The sequence below is a fragment of the Malaclemys terrapin genome, chromosome 11 (assembly GCF_027887155.1).
Source record: "Malaclemys terrapin pileata isolate rMalTer1 chromosome 11, rMalTer1.hap1, whole genome shotgun sequence".
NCBI lineage: Eukaryota > Metazoa > Chordata > Testudines > Emydidae > Malaclemys > Malaclemys terrapin.
The window spans coordinates 2,163,628-2,179,190 of record NC_071515.1 but is presented as its reverse complement, the minus strand read 5'-3'; the positions used below and the strand labels follow the sequence as shown (position 1 = coordinate 2,179,190).

Sequence of the window (15,563 nt, the reverse complement as noted above, 5' to 3'; positions counted from 1 at the left end):
AGGCAGAAGAGGAAAAAATGGTTGGATTCCACAGCCTTCTCTTTCTTTATAAAAGCCAAAACCAAAATGGAATTTCCCTCTATTTATTGAGAAAATGTTGGCCATTCTGTTTTCTCTGGAAGCACTCCAGGACACATTTGAAGTATCTGCTGATAGTTCCCCCTGCAAATAAAGGAATGTTTTCCACCCACTCAGTCCTGAACTGATGGTTGATAGATCTACGAAAAGGAAATACTTGGTTACAAGGGCTGCTGGTTCTCCTTCCTAACAAAAGACTTGTGTCACAGGCTGTTGTCACCATTAGGAAGCCTGACAATATGCAGTTCCACATTTTTTCAGAAGAAGGGTTTAGCCAGTCTGTAATGTCTGTTTCAGCATGTGTGTTTGTACCAATTTGGAATGGGAAAGGCCCACATCTTTGTGAATTTTCTTCCCTGAAGTACATTTTAAGTGGTTTCTAGAGGTGTTTGGAAACAGCATGATATCAGGTCTGAACTACCTTTGATTGGCATCACAAGTAGCTCACTCCAGAATCAAAACGTACAGACATGCATGGTAGTGAACATTGAGCTTTTATGTAGAGATACAGCTGGGGCTTGTATGATGATGGAAACCTTTTGGAGAAAAATGGGAAGTGTGTTTCTCAAACACAGTTTATTTACTTAGGCAGCCATCCAGTCCTCCTGCCTCATAGAGTTGACAAGGGAAAGCACCAGCAAAGAAGCCAGCTATTATTTGTACTAGATTTAGGGATGCTCCTAGTTCTCTGGCTCTCTTCCAACAGCAATCAGTATTCTGAACCCTGCATCTGGGAAGCAAAAAAATCTGGTGTTTTGATAGAATTTAAAGCAAGCAGCCAGTCATCTTTTATCTACTCAGGAGGACTACCCTGAGGGAGGGGAAACTAGCCCCTTTTCCCCTTGTGACCCTGATTACCTCAGGCACATTGAGTTCTGTTTATGAAGCATGGCTACAGAATTCAGATTAGATAAACTTCTTCAAAGTGCCCTGCTCGAGAATGTCCTTGACATCATCAGTATGAGGAAGAAACTGCAGGATATACATTCTCTTTAAAAAGTATCATCCGCCTGCTAGCGAAGGGAGATATGTATATTCTGACATGCCTGTCGCTGAGGTAGCTGGGTGCCAAGTGCACCCAGCAGGGTCCTTATGAGGAAGTAAAGACCACAACTTATATCTAGTGAAAGAAATGGTCAACTGGTATCTCTAGAAACAATCATGTTTTTCCTAGGTGAGGGTGACTGCTTATGTAATTTGGGACTTGCTGTGGTCTATAAACACAAGAGGGTACATCACCCAGCTAAGTTCCATGTCACTAAGGAGAGAGTTCCTAAACCATTTTAAGTCTTTTTTTGCATTGGTGCTGCATGAATTCATAAAATACTTAGTAATGTTTCTACACAGAATAAGAGCAAATGTTTCCCCTTATTTGGAGGATGGGCCCATCAAGAAGCATGTCATTTTGGTTGGACAAGAATCAGTTTCTACCAGTGCTGGAGTCAGTAGGAAGTCTAAGCTTGTTCCTCAGACAATTGAAGGTTATGCGACCCATGCTAGATGGGGCTCATCTAAAAAGACTGTACCCTAGGACAAAACATGGAATTTAAGGTTTGCCAGTCAGAAGGTTTCAACACAGACTTGCTGAAAACGTTGGACAGCATGGCCACAGGGGTGTTCATGTTACTCCCAACACTCCTGCGTATGAGGCAACCACTGTGGGCCCTGAAGTCTCGAGATTTGCAAGTCACACATTTCCTGCATTGCATCTGAATGACAAACTACAATACATGTTTGAGTGGAAGTTCAGGGACAACCTGTAATTGGGAAAGTCTCCCAAATTACTCTCGTCCAAATTGTAGTAACTATGAATGCATCCTGCCTGAGATGAGGAGCTCACATGGCATAACTTCGCACCTTCTAGGGTTCGTGATGTCTCAGAGAACAAAATCTACATCAAACTCTGCAGGCAAGGATGGTCTTAAATGCTGTCCAGACCATAAGATATGTGGTAACCCAAATGGTATCTTTGATCCAAACAGCCAGCTATGCTACCTCATTTTATATAAACAAATATGGAAGAGTTGATTCACTCATTCCTTCTGTATGAGGATGTTGGGATTGCACATTACCCTAAAAACATTACTAGTTATCCCTTCCAAGTCAGGAAAGGATAACATGATTACAAACAGGCTAAGTTGATCATTAGTGTATCTTGGATCAGGGGCTGGTCAAGTAGAAAATAATTTTATTGCCACTTCTATGAACACAAAATTACAGGTGTTTGTGTGCATCACCAAAAAGCTTCCTTTGGACAATGTCTTCCCAATCTGTTAGGAAGGTAAATTGCATGTCTGAATATCCTCTGGCAGTAAATATTTGGCCAACAGAGGATCAATACCTTTTTTTCTGACCTTAGTCAAGGAAATAGAGTTCTTGACCTTGTAAAAATGCTGATAGCCAATCCCATTGCACTGAGAAGCTTGCCACATCCGAGCACATGGAATCATGGCAGTTTTCTGCATCCAAGCCTGAATACATTTCCCAATCAGCATGGTTGCTAAGGGGTTAAAGTTGAAGGATGTTGGTCTCTGAGGTTCCCCTAACTGCCTGGAAATAGTATAGCAGATGGGTGTACAGTGCAAGTCCCACGTGGATCATTTTTCAGACTCATGAACACTGCTCTTCATACGTCAGGATTAGAGACTTCTTTCCAAATAGCACCTTTACCAGCTAGCTTTGCTGTTTGCAGTAATTTTCAAGGTACATCATTTTCAATTTCCTGGCATCAGGAACTGTGTAGGACTTAGTGTGTGTAAACATTTTAATCTGTCTGTGTGGCTCGGACATTAAATAAGTTTTCTTCTTAATACTTGGGAACTGAAGTTTCTCATACAAGATGTCACTTCCTGGTGGCAGTAACTTCAGCTTACAGGGTGAGGAAGCTGCATGTCCTAGTGACTTAAGCTGAAGTTCAAGAATAAAATCCTGTGAGATTGTTAAATTCCCTTTTAATCAATTTGTCTCATCCTATTAATATGTTTAACATGTTCTTGCATCCATCTGGATGTGAGTTTTTTCTACATACATTTTATTGAATTGTGACTTCAGATATCATGCTGATACACATTTGGTCCAAAGGATGTTGGTTTTTGCAGCTAACCTGTGATCAGATTTCATTAGGGAGATTTGTAAGGCAGACATAGCATTCTCTGCACAGCTCTTCAAGAACCAAGAATGGAACATTATCTGAGCATATGTATTTGGTGACAAGAAACATACTAATCTGTCGCTATGGTTCTCTGGAGATATATCTGAGATTGATCACCACCCAGTGCCCTTCATACTTGAGGGGTTGGTAATCCTCTTTGGTTACTTTTTTTTGCATATTCAGTTTTCACCTTTAGCCTCAGAGTAAGTGCAAGTTCCAGGCATTAAGGATTTATGCTTTGGCCCCTTAGAAAGGCAGCTGCAGTGGCCCCTGCTAGAGCCAGCAGCCAAGAACTTTTAAGCTCTGGGAGTTCCCCAGAAGTATTATCCGCAGCGCACAAATCCAAGGCTGGTGATCTATGACAGCTGTATCTCTTCAAAGAACTATTGTTACAGATAAATATATTTTTACTCAAAATATGTCCTGATTGGCATAAATCCATAATTTGAGGCGAAATGGTCAGATGATATTAGAGCTTCACTCAGCCCACTGGATCCAGTTGAAGCCACTGGATAATTCTCTCTTTACAAGAGGGATCTCGAATTTTCATATTTTTGCACAGTTTAAAACCAGTGATTCTCAAATTACTGGAAGTGTTAAATTCTTGATAACCCCAGGGAATAATGTATGAAGCATCTGGCAATATTCATGTTTGTTGCTATATGTAATCTGGGATTCTTCATGTAATTCCATATCAAAGCTATGTTAATAGTACATTATATTGGAACCGTTAATCTACCAAAGGTTAGGAAATACCAAAGTTAAGATTGCAGGTATTCCACATGAACTCTGTCACCTGCCCATGTAGCATCAGTTGAAAAAGTCTGGAAGAAAAATATCCCGAGGAGGAGCTTCAGCCTCCAAGATTTTGCTGGTTTACACAAATGGTACAGAGCAGTGTAAATGCCATCATCTGAAACTATTTGGCTTCTAGACCATCTGAACACCTCTCCTCCCCTGCCCTGTTGCTGTTTCTCCGAAAGGACCCTTCTCTTGTGACTCTCCGGATCTCTGCTGCTGGGAAATCTCTGGCCTGGCAGAGATCCTAAGCTACACCAAAGGACAATGCCTGTTCTTGTGTAGCTTAGGAACTCCCCCAGCAAGGCAACTTCCCCAGCTGCTGAGCTCCGAAAGCACCTGTCAGGTTATGGCCAGGAGAACCCTGTCAGCCCAGTGAGGTTTGATGGAGACTGAGGGAATGCGAATGGTCCTGTAGGTCATTCAGAGTCCTCAGCCCTAGTCTCAGTCCCTTCATGCCTTCCAAGGCTGGTTGGAACCTTTCCTCTGCAATTTCACACCTTCAGAAAGCTGGCCAGGGCCTTTGCTCAGCTTCTGTTCACCTTAGTCTGCAGCAGCGTCTCCCTCAGCCTCAGTTATCCCTTTCAGTGTTCATGTATTTAGATTATTGATTACTGACCAGTTTGCTATGAAACTCATTGATTGATAATGTGTGTGCCATGTGTCATTCCTTCATTTTTCATTTAATGAGTTGAGCAAAAATAAAATAAATGCTGTGAACACTGAGGTTCAGATGCTCTGTCAGCGCAAAAAACAATTTCTCTTAGGAAAAGGCCATGCACCCTCTTCAGCAACGGCTACTTCCATGCCAAATTTCAGCTTCAGACCTCAGCTATTTTGGCTGGAGAACTATTGTTTTTTAAAAAAAGGCAAGAATTTTTCCATAATGCGACAAAATGAATTTCGCCAAGCAAACCTTATTTCCTTGAGCTGTTTGTCTTCTGCCCAAAGGTGATGATTTCTAACATGGGAAATTTGAGTCCAGAAGATGAAAGTTTCAGAAAGTTCTAAGTAACTTGAAGCAGGCAGTTAAAACGGGAGTGATCAAACCTTAGCTGTAGCCATGTGACTGCCACCACTGTAACAAAAGGCCTTAATAAGTTTCAGCCGTGTCATGCACTGGACTAGCTGGAATACACGTACCTTTTGGATTGGGTTCCTAATTCATTATAGTTGTGATGAAACTAAACAAATGTAAAATAAATATTTCATTGAGCAGCCCAGATTTACTAGCAGTAAATGAGCTGGCCTTTGGGTGTGCTTTTTGCTGGCATTGTTTTGTGAATCTAGAAAGAGGAATCAAGTTATGCAGGGGTTCAAATGGAAAACAATGCTGAACTTTTAATTCTTAGCTGTGGGGGTAGTTCTGCTCCGACTATCCAAAAATAGAGAGCACTAAGTGTGTATATGTCCTTTGCCATGTTGTTACTGTATATATTCAATAGCTTAGGCAGAAGTGGCTTATTTAGCAGATTATATTTTTGTCATTCCAAATAAAGCAGTTAAAATGAAATGTTTTGCTGTGTTAGACGTTGTTTTCTAATGCTCCTGTATCGAAGTTAAGCACTACCACTATGAAAGGGTGGCAATGGAACAGAATTTGTGCATGTGAATGTGCCATATGCTTAGAACATGCGTCTCATGTTTAGTGCATGAGCAATGCCAAATGGAGAACATGGAAAGACTTCATGTTCCCCTTTATTGGGTCATTCCTACATTACATGCCTGTCATCATTATTTTAATCACAGACACATCGTCTGCATCAGAAGATGAGGGCTCGTTACGTCGGCAAGGGCGGATCACCTCCACTCCGTTCCAGAGCCATTCCAACGTAGAGCCCTGGCTTAACCGGGTTATCCAGGGCTCCTCCACCTCATCCTCTGCATCCTCCACCTCATCCCATCCAGGAGGGAAACCTGCTGCTGCTTCCAATACCGCTACTGCCACCGCTGCTGCCACTGTGCTTGCAGATCTTATGGCCCACGCTCAGCTAGGTTAGTAAAAGAACTGCCTGTTTGTAGCGAAAAAGAGTAAATCAATTGTTAAGCAAAGCTGAAAAATACAAGTGTGGTTATACACGGAAGTCAGGTATTCTCATAAGTGCCATACTTTACTAAGAGTATTCCTATTAAAGTGTACGATCCTCAGGCCAGGTATGTGTCATGTATTGTTTTCCACTATAAATAGAAATAGATACTTAAAATTACCAACAAGCATTCCCTTGCTAAAATGTTAGTGTCCTGGTAAATCGAATCAAAGGTGCCTTTCTAGTACATAAGAAACACAATTTCAAAATGAGGTATCAAGTGTTCAGGACATGCCTTCTGACATCCACTTGTCTAGCCCAAGTAACTTCAGGATCTGGTATTCAAAGGTAATTTAGTTGGAAAACCTCCATGAACAAGAGGTCTGTTGGAATGCTATACAAGATTTACATTTAGATTAGGTGCCGACACAGATGTTTTTAAACGTTTGGATTAACAGAGTGTGTGTACAATGCATCTGGGTATAGATTTATTATCTAGAGGAAAGTTATGCAACAAGTACTGAATGACACTTAATATTGGAACGGAAGTGAAAAGCATAGAACTATTTGTTGAACCAAATGTATTTGTAACCCGCGTTCAAGCAATAGTCCTGCCTCATTCTCCCTACCACTGAGGGGCTAGAACTCAGGGTTACCAGAGTGCTGGACGCATCCTAGATAGTTCTTACAGAATAGTGGTCCTCTGCAATTGGGAGACTCGGTGGTACCAGAGAGAAAACCCACTCCTTTTCTTTCCAGAATTAAAGTGTAAGGGATTATTTCATCTAGACTGGTGAAGGTTGATGCTGTGTGTGTGTGTGTGTGTGTGTGTGTGTGTGTGTGTGTGTGTAATAATGGTCTTGGGGTAATATAATACTAAAAGATCCTTTTGGGAGTGGGGAACAGTACATTTTCAATACATCTACCAAATGGTTTGAAGAAGTTTAAAAATACAGCATAAAATGAGTTATTTTTAATTAACCTCTGCTCCATATCTTGAAGTTCTTACCTCATGCGTACACAGGTGACAGTCATTGAAGACAATGAGAGTTCTGTCTTAAAACTTCTGGACTTGGCCACTTTACTTATCTAACTTTTTTGTTTATATGGGTCTGTTGCCTGTATGTATTATACACAGACATTTGCTCTGCAAATATTTCAGAGGTCCTGCTGAATTATATTGAAGCACTTCATTAGACTTACAAAATGAACATACAGACCTTTCTCCAACACTAATTGAAGCACACTTAACTGAAAAGACTGTTGTTAATGAATATATTCATCAAATATTCAGTTAATTCCACCATTCCAGCTACCATCCTCAGACTTTGCACAATGATCTATGCAATCTGCTAGGTGTATCCTCTAGACTGAATCGTTTCAGTATCTGCGTGGAAAATACAGCAATGTAGTACAATTCATTTATGACACTTCAAACCCAGCCAGCCTGCTAAATCTGGTTTCCTATGGTGTGATTGGCACTGGTTGTGATACATGGGGGGAGTGTTCCTGTCTTCTTTCCATCAGGAAGGAAGCAGCCATTCAGCCAGAAAGGATTCGTCCCCAGCTCCTCCCCATCTAAGCTCCTTGCTGGCCTGCTTCCCAGTTGCTTCCTGCCTCAGGCTGATCTTGAAGCACCAGCTTTTGTTTTTCTACAGCCTGTCGTTAGAATTAAGAAAGAAAAGAGAAGCTGCCAGTCCATGAATTCATATCCATGCTCCAACAGGGCACCTCCATCTTCTCTTGTGACCATGAGGTGCCCCAGTTCTCTGCAGCAGCAGGCTCCCTTGGACTCTCCACAGGCAGTTGCTGGTAGGAACTGGAGTTGTCCTGCTATTCTTCAAGTCCCTTTCCCCCCGGATGGGCCATTTTCTCCAGTTCATTAATGTAGCAGGGGATTAATGGAAGCCCAGATAGAGATATGGATGTTTCTCCCCCTCTCAGGAAGCTTCTGTTGGGGTGGGGAGTGTGTCCCTTCCTCATATCTCCAGCTCCCTCCTCTGTTTACATAGAGATCTGTTCTCCACTTTGGAAATGAATAGGAAAGAAATCTGGGTCTTAACTTTTTGCAAGAAGATTTGTTTCCATGTTGAAATGCTAGTGTTTTAGAAACAGGAGCGGCTCTGTTTTTTGCTGCCCCAAGCACGGCAGGCAGGCAGCTTTTGGCGGTGCGCCTGCGCGCGGTCTGCTAGTCGCATGGATTCAGTGGCATATCTGCAGGAGGTCCGCCGGTGCCGCGCCATCAGCGTACCTGCCGCTGAATTGCCGCCGAAGCCACGGGACCGGCGAACCTCCCGCAGGCGCACCGCCGAAAGCCACCTGCCTGCCGCCCTCACAGCGACCGGCAGGCCGCCCCCCGCAGCTTGCCGCTCCAGGCACGCGCTTGCTGCGCTGGTGTGCCTGGAGCCGCCCCGTTTAGAAAGCTCCTAGAGGCTGAAGTGTGTTGGTTCTCTCTCTCTCTCTCTCTCTCTCTTTGCCCAAAAGCACAGGCAGCAGCTGCACACCGCTCTCTCTACTCACTGTTCTTTAACCCTGACTAGAACGGTTCAGCTCTGTGGCTGAGTGTAGTACGCTCTCCTTTCCTAGTGCTGGCTTCTGAGGGTGTTTTTAATGATATGAATGTGTATCCATTAGTAACTAGTCTGAACAATTCATTACATATAAACCAACCATCAGCCATAAGTTTGGGCCCATCTTTCTCTTCCCACCAGGGATGTTTTCGTTCATGTCCTCAGAACATCCCCTACTCCCAACAGCTCTATAAATATGGGGAACTGGGGGTGGCATTGCACCATTGCCAGATCCTGGTTGCCGGTTCGAAGGCTTGCAGAATGTACTGGAACTGCAGTTAGTGTCAGCCATTAGTGCTGCTCAACCTCAGACAGTGTTTAAAAAGACGTGTGGTCTTTGAGTGTAAGTAGAATAGAAAAGTCCTATTGGATCTCTGAGTGTATTCTCTGTTTCACACAATGGAGTTATGGGGCTCTCAGTACTTAATCACTCTGAGAAGGATATTAGCAATCTAACCTTGGAAGAATTGGAAGAATTGTTTGTTTGTGGAAGGAATGTTAATGTTAATACTAGTATGTTCACAAGGATAAGTAGAGTAGAACAAAATTATATAGGTGACTTCAACAATACGCACACATTTTATATTCCAAGGTGCTTTTATAAAGTTATTCTATAGGTAGGTACAACAATAGTGAAACATTCAAGTCAGCTTTGAATAGTAATTTTCCAGAGAAGACCACTCAGAATATTCTATGTTCTGAACTGTACACTAAATTAGGACTAACAACATAGTAAAAGGTACAAAGAAGGGCACTGGATTTGAAACAAGGACTGAAAAGCGTGAGCTGTGAGTTCAGGACAAGTGATCAGCACAGTTGAAATAATTAAAGGACCACTTAATGCTCAGCATGTCAGTGCGCTTTAGAAATTGCACCCCCATTATGTGTGTTGCTGCTCTGTGTAGACAAGCCTTGCGATGCTGAGCTGAGAAGAGTTGGGTTGAAGAGTGAACCCAAGAAAGAAGTAGATCTGGGTCCAGATTTTATGCGAGAACCCACTTGCCATTCCAACTGAATTCCTGTTGGGTGTTTTTTTTAACTATTTTATTTTTCTGGTTGTTCTGGTTCAATTTCAGTAGCTTTTTAGTTATTTAAAAGGCCTATTTGACTGACTGGTACCTGAAGGCAAACCATGAAAATCTGATACAGCCAAATCTGTAGGTCTAAACTGGCTTCCCACTTTAGTTCCCAATTTGAGTCCTCATATACCCCAGAATTCTTTCCCTCAGATTATCTTATTACTGGCTCCCAATTCCCTTTCCCAGCGGAAGACTTGTAAATATAAAGGTGGTGGTATTCTTCTGACCTTCTATTGACAAAGCCACATAGCAGATGTGATTTTGAGTGATCGTTTTGGGGAGTTTATTCAGGGATCATGAGCTGTGCAAGATATTATTTGAGGCTGGACCCTGTAAATTTAACAGAATATGAGTTTTGTGGATTAATGTTGCACTAAGAGGCGCATACGTGCATTCGACTCAGTTTTCCCTTTTGTGCTGCATTAAGTCAGTGTTTGTTTTAGTGCTTTATTAAAGCAAAAAAGTTTCCGTTTTTAATAAAGTAACCAAAACTGGGCACAATAGGACATACTAATGACATTTTGGGTGTCTGCCAAATACTCAATATTCTATCATAAAACCCTTTTACATGGTTTGAAAAGCCAGATTTCACGTTCAATTACCACGTTATTATCCCTTCCAATTCAGGCTGTCATGAGAGAGTGACTGACTAAATATTACTTTCTGACATTTTGGGGTTTCGTCCCTGTGAAAGGAGTTTGTGATCCCAGTTCAGTAGAATCATAGAAGATTAGGGTTGGAAGAGACTTTAGGTCATCATCTAGTCCAACCCCCTGCTCAAAGCAGGACCAATTCCAGTAAGTACCTGGTAGGCAACTTGCATAATACAGTAGACACTCATTAGTAGCAACATATTCGTGCTCTTTTGGTCCTAAGCAGCTGTTGCTATTATGGGGAGTGTTGACAATTCACAGCAGAGAAAGTGTTTCCAAGGGAAATGTTCCCATAAGTGGCGATTACTCTTACAAACTGTTGCCATGAACAAGCGTCTGCTTACAAAAACCTATCCTCACAAGTGGCCCCCTTGGAGATATTCTCAACATATATCAAGGATTTGAATAGGCATGAGAACAGCACTACCTTTGTCCCCCAGGTGATTCCTCCAGAACTAAATTGAGCCCTCTTGGTGTGGTGGTGTAGAAAAGTTTGCACTTCAGGTGTTTATGCTTCATTTGCTCTGTGATTCTACTTTTCACTGCTGTTTGTTTACTTCCATTCGTAAGAACTAGATTAATATACAATGTTAATTTTTAAACAGTGAAACAGTGGTCTCCGTCTCGGCCATTTTAGTGAGCACATCTGATGGATGCAAACTGCCAAGTTATGATCAAAGCCCAGAGTGTTCTCTGATCCTGAGTGTGCCCCAGAATTGTGCTCTGGAATCTAAACTTTAATGGGGAAAAAAGTATCTGGCTCTTGTGGTATGAAGATCTGTGAACTAAATGCAACTGGTGCAGTATTGTTTGTCCTAAGACTGCAGGCAAACGGAAATAATAGCTCTGTAAAATTAAAACTATTCCATTCATCTCAATGGATAGTTTCCTCTGGAACCTAATGATTAATGTAATTGTAGATATTAACTGTTTCATTGCTGATCACTTTTGCAGAAATAGCTCACTAACTTGCTTATCCCCCAGTGCCTCCCAGATCTCCCCAGCTCCCAAAAGTCCCAACTGTCCTCTATCCAGCTGCCTAAAGATCCAGTTTCCATCCTTGACAAACTTCTCTGATGGAGCTATGCCTTGCCAATACAGAATTCTGTGACGTGTTGAAATCCTCCTTTGGATTTCAGTCTCTTTGAGCTGTGCTAGCGCACTACACAGCTCTCATTGACATCGATCACCTCCTTCAGTACTAGGGCAAGGTATTCCTACCTCGCAAAGGTAGTTCATTCTCTCTGCTCCATTCACGCAGCTCCTCCTTAGGACTCTGGATATCTAGGGTCTCCAGTTGAAGCTCTGATGCCTGCCTGATTGCTTCTTCCAGACTGTGGGTTTTTCAGTTGCAGCTGCATTCTGAACTCTTTCCCTAATATGGGTGTCACATTGGTCCTGGGTGGTTGGACCCTCTTGAGGGAAAGCTGTAACTGACAGTCATTGCCACAGGCTTAGGTGGGTAGACTCTACCTAGGTTGAAGAAGATGGTGTGATCTCAATCGTCACATGCTAGTTGTTGGAGGGCAGTTTTCAATCAATTACTGTTGCTTCACTTCTCAACTTAACTCTCCGTACATGTGAGGAGTCTCCCCACATAGGAACCCCTCTCTGAACTTCAGCTTTGCAGATGTATACCAGCCATTAACCTTAGAAGCTGTTTCAGTGGCTTCATCCCTGGGACACCCCTGCTTTCTCCATTTAAAATTAAAATATAAAATGTGTGCAAATGGTGCACCATGTGTCTTCTGTCATCTCATACCAGCCACATCTTAAACGGAATTTATCCCACCAGATTGCAACTCACTCTTGTCTCACATAGACCTGAGCCTACTCCTCTGTGAGCATTTGTAGCAGAAACATTAAGTGTTTGTAGCTGTGACAACCATGCTATAATCTCTGGAGCCAAGTGCTGAAGACTGTCTAGCTATTGGAGCCACATGGGCCTCTAACATTCAAAGGGTCCGGTGAAGAATGAAACTCTCTCTGGAATCACAAAATAAACAAGGAATTTCACTCAGTCTAGCTGAGTGTGTGTGAAAGACAGGCAGTAACCCTTACGAGTAAATATTGAGGGCATAACACAATTAACAAGGCACGGTTACACCTTTCTGATCTAGCCTGGAGCTAACCACAGAGGGGCCACGCACTCCTGCAAAGGAACCACACACCTGGTTATGAAAGTCCATCCTTAAATGAGGATCTCAACATCTTTTGGGCTTAACTGTGCTGCATTTGTGTCTCCTGTTTGGTCCTCAGCCTTCTGGGTCTTCCCACAAATCTCTCTCTTGGGCGGAGGGGTCGATAGAAGATGCGCAACTTCAGCTACGGGAATAGCATAGCTGAAGTCGACGTATCTTATTTCGACTTATCTCCCGTCCTCACGGGATCGACGGGAGCGCGTTCAGGGATCGATATATCCCCGATAGATACGGCGGGTAGTCTGGACGTACCCTTGGAGATCTAAAATAAGCACTTGCTGCAGTCCCTGGGCTTGAGGCTCCCTTCAGGGACCTTTTCTTATTGACTCCCTTCTCTTCCTGGTGCAAGGCGCCCCTGCAGTGCCTAACTCAGTGTTTTCCTTTCCTAGTCTGGATTCTGGGAGCATCCCCCTTCTGCCAGCGGACCAGAGGCTGCCTGCCTTTCACTCCTTCCTTCCTTCCTTCCTTCCTTCTGTTCACCCACAGTGGGTCCCCTCTAGTTTCACCCCAAAGTGATCAGATTCGCTAAGGAGAAGGGATTTGGTGGCCCACCAAAACTTGCTCTGATCAATCCCAAAGATGCAGTGTCTGTTGCAATATTTTATCTGTTTTCTTTCTTACTGTCTGGCTTGGGATGGGGCTTCTGCAGATAAAAAGCTGGAAAAGTATAAGTGTACAGTGAGAGGCAACTTTGTATATTAATAACTAAGATGTTTGATGTGTCTTCTGTGTCTGTTTCTTATATCCTCGCAGATAACCACTCCGCTCCTCCTGACGTAACAACGGGTCTTGTAGAACACTTGCATCATGAGCGACCACAAGTAGCATCAGTACGAGGAATTCCCAGGGGCTACAACAGCAGCATACTAGAAACTGCAGATGGTGAATATGTCAAAATGATCCCACTCTCCAACACCTGGCCATTTTTCTGCATCACTGAATAGACAGAGGGTCTATATAATGTTTGCCGTCGTACTGACTTGCATATACAGTGTACCATAGGCTATTATATTACTGTTTTTTCAGTGCCAGCAATGGTTATAGCTTTCCGGTTAGACTTTCATCAGTAATATTTGGATAATCTCTTTTCTGGAAGTATGTATGTCATTCAGATGCAGACTTGAGTAGTTCAGTGTGTATATGGCAGGGACTGAAGCTTAGGGATCAGAGAGATAGGATTGTAACTGTTCTTACAGAGTAAAAGATTCAAACGTGAAGTGAAGTTGACTGGAACGATGTTTTGTAAATCATGCCTTTGACACTCTGTTCTACCCCCCGCTTGTATTTTGGAAGATCATGTATTCTGCCTTTGGACGCTCAGTCTCCCTTCTGAGCTTCAATAGCACTGTGACAGAGAGAGCCAGTAACTTGGTTCAAAGCTGCTGTGTGGCTTGTGGCCAGGAAGTGGTTCAGAGATGCACGTTTCCCTCACCATATGGTTTTTCTTGACACCTGATCCTTTGCTTTCTCAGCACGAGGTGTATTAGCCATCAGGCTGCGTCTACTATATTATTTGGTTAATTCCAATATGTTCATAATTTTTTTTTCAGGGCAGATAGTGGCAAGCATGGCACATGGTTTCCTGAACCACTTTAGTCCTTTAGCCTTCTGTGTTTCATTTCCTTGCCACCATCCTTCCAGCAGAGGGTTTTGAAGAAGTTAATGCTACGTACTAATCAGTCAGAGGATGGCTACTCTTAGCGATGTGCATCATTCGTTCTCCCTCAGTGGCTGAGTATGCTGCCTCTGAAGTGCTCTAAGTCGCTGTAATAGCCTACTGAATGAGAGCCTGGAAATCGATCCCAGGTTTCCCATTTTGCAGTGAGGAATGTTACCACTGGGCAACCAGAATGGCCTGTGTCCATCTTTACAGTAAACCTATATGTTGTGTTTAAAAAAAAAGTTATTTAGCATTTTTAATTTCAAAAACATAATTGTATATTGAATGTCAAACTTGGAAATCCCCAAACTGAGATAAGCAAAAGCTAAAAATAAGGCTATGGCTACACTGGCCTTTACAGCGCTGCAACTTTCTCGCTCAGGGGTGTGAAAAAACACCCCCCTGAGCGCAGCAAGTTACAGCGCTGTAACGCGCCAGTGTAAACAGTGCCCCAGCGCTGGGAGCTAATCCCCTCGTGGAGGTGGAGTACCTGCAGTGCTGGGAGAGCTCTCTCCCAGCGCTGGCACGCGACCACACTTGCACTCCCCGCGGCAGCGCTTTGAAGTTTAGAGTGTAGCCAGGGCCTAAATCAGCTCTTCTGTCCAGTTGTGTATTGTAGTAGTGTTTTTCTGGTGCTGTGAAACCATCTAAACCTCACTCAATTAAAAAAAAACTTGATAGTATCTTTTTTTTTACACATTTTGAAGTTAAATAAATATAGATGTAGCAAAAACCCTTCATCCTATATAAAATAAACTGAGCATCCCATTTGGTAATCCCACACCATTACTCAGGTTTATTATCTAACTCTGTAAAGTCAGCATTGTTTGCAGCTAGATTAGATGATTAGAAGGCACAAAGCGCAGGCAAACAGCTAGTGAATAGCACTGCTTTAAAGCAACCTTAATATTTGTTTAAAGCTCTTATTGATGGGTTTTTTCCCAAACAGGCACCTGCCTTTTTCAACCACTTTTTCACTTTCACAGTATAAATGTGTATGGGCCGATGTTATCAGAAAGGTGACAGATTTTGTTTAGGGAGGACAGCATTTGTAAGTCTTTGTTCTGCTCATTCTTTATATGAATTTGACAGGTGTTCCAGTGAATAGTAGAGTTTCCTCAAAAATCCAACAACTTCTAAACACCTTGAAAAGACCAAAGCGCCCACCACTGAAAGAGTTCTTTGTTGATGATTTTGAAGAACTACTAGAAGGTAATAGCTGTGTAAGAATTGTTAACTAATATCACCAGTTTTCTGTTTGTCCCCATAAGCTGTGTCAGAGGAGGGATTTCTGCTTCTTTAAATAGTATTGTAAAACATTTTTCCTTAAGGCTAACATCATGGCA

The 15,563-nt window shown here is 42.6% G+C and overlaps 1 protein-coding gene across 3 annotated transcripts in view; it reads left to right on the top strand.

Annotated features, from left to right (window-relative positions):
• Positions 1–15,563, top strand: part of DIP2A (disco interacting protein 2 homolog A) — a 206,368-nt gene that overhangs the window by 108,393 nt on the left and 82,412 nt on the right. For all 3 annotated transcript variants that reach the window (XM_054043479.1, XM_054043478.1, XM_054043480.1), the window contains 3 exons: positions 5,777–6,022; positions 13,311–13,439; positions 15,310–15,429. In XM_054043479.1, coding sequence (XP_053899454.1) covers positions 5,777–6,022; positions 13,311–13,439; positions 15,310–15,429 — 495 coding nt within the window. The remainder of the gene's footprint in view (positions 1–5,776; positions 6,023–13,310; positions 13,440–15,309; positions 15,430–15,563) is intronic.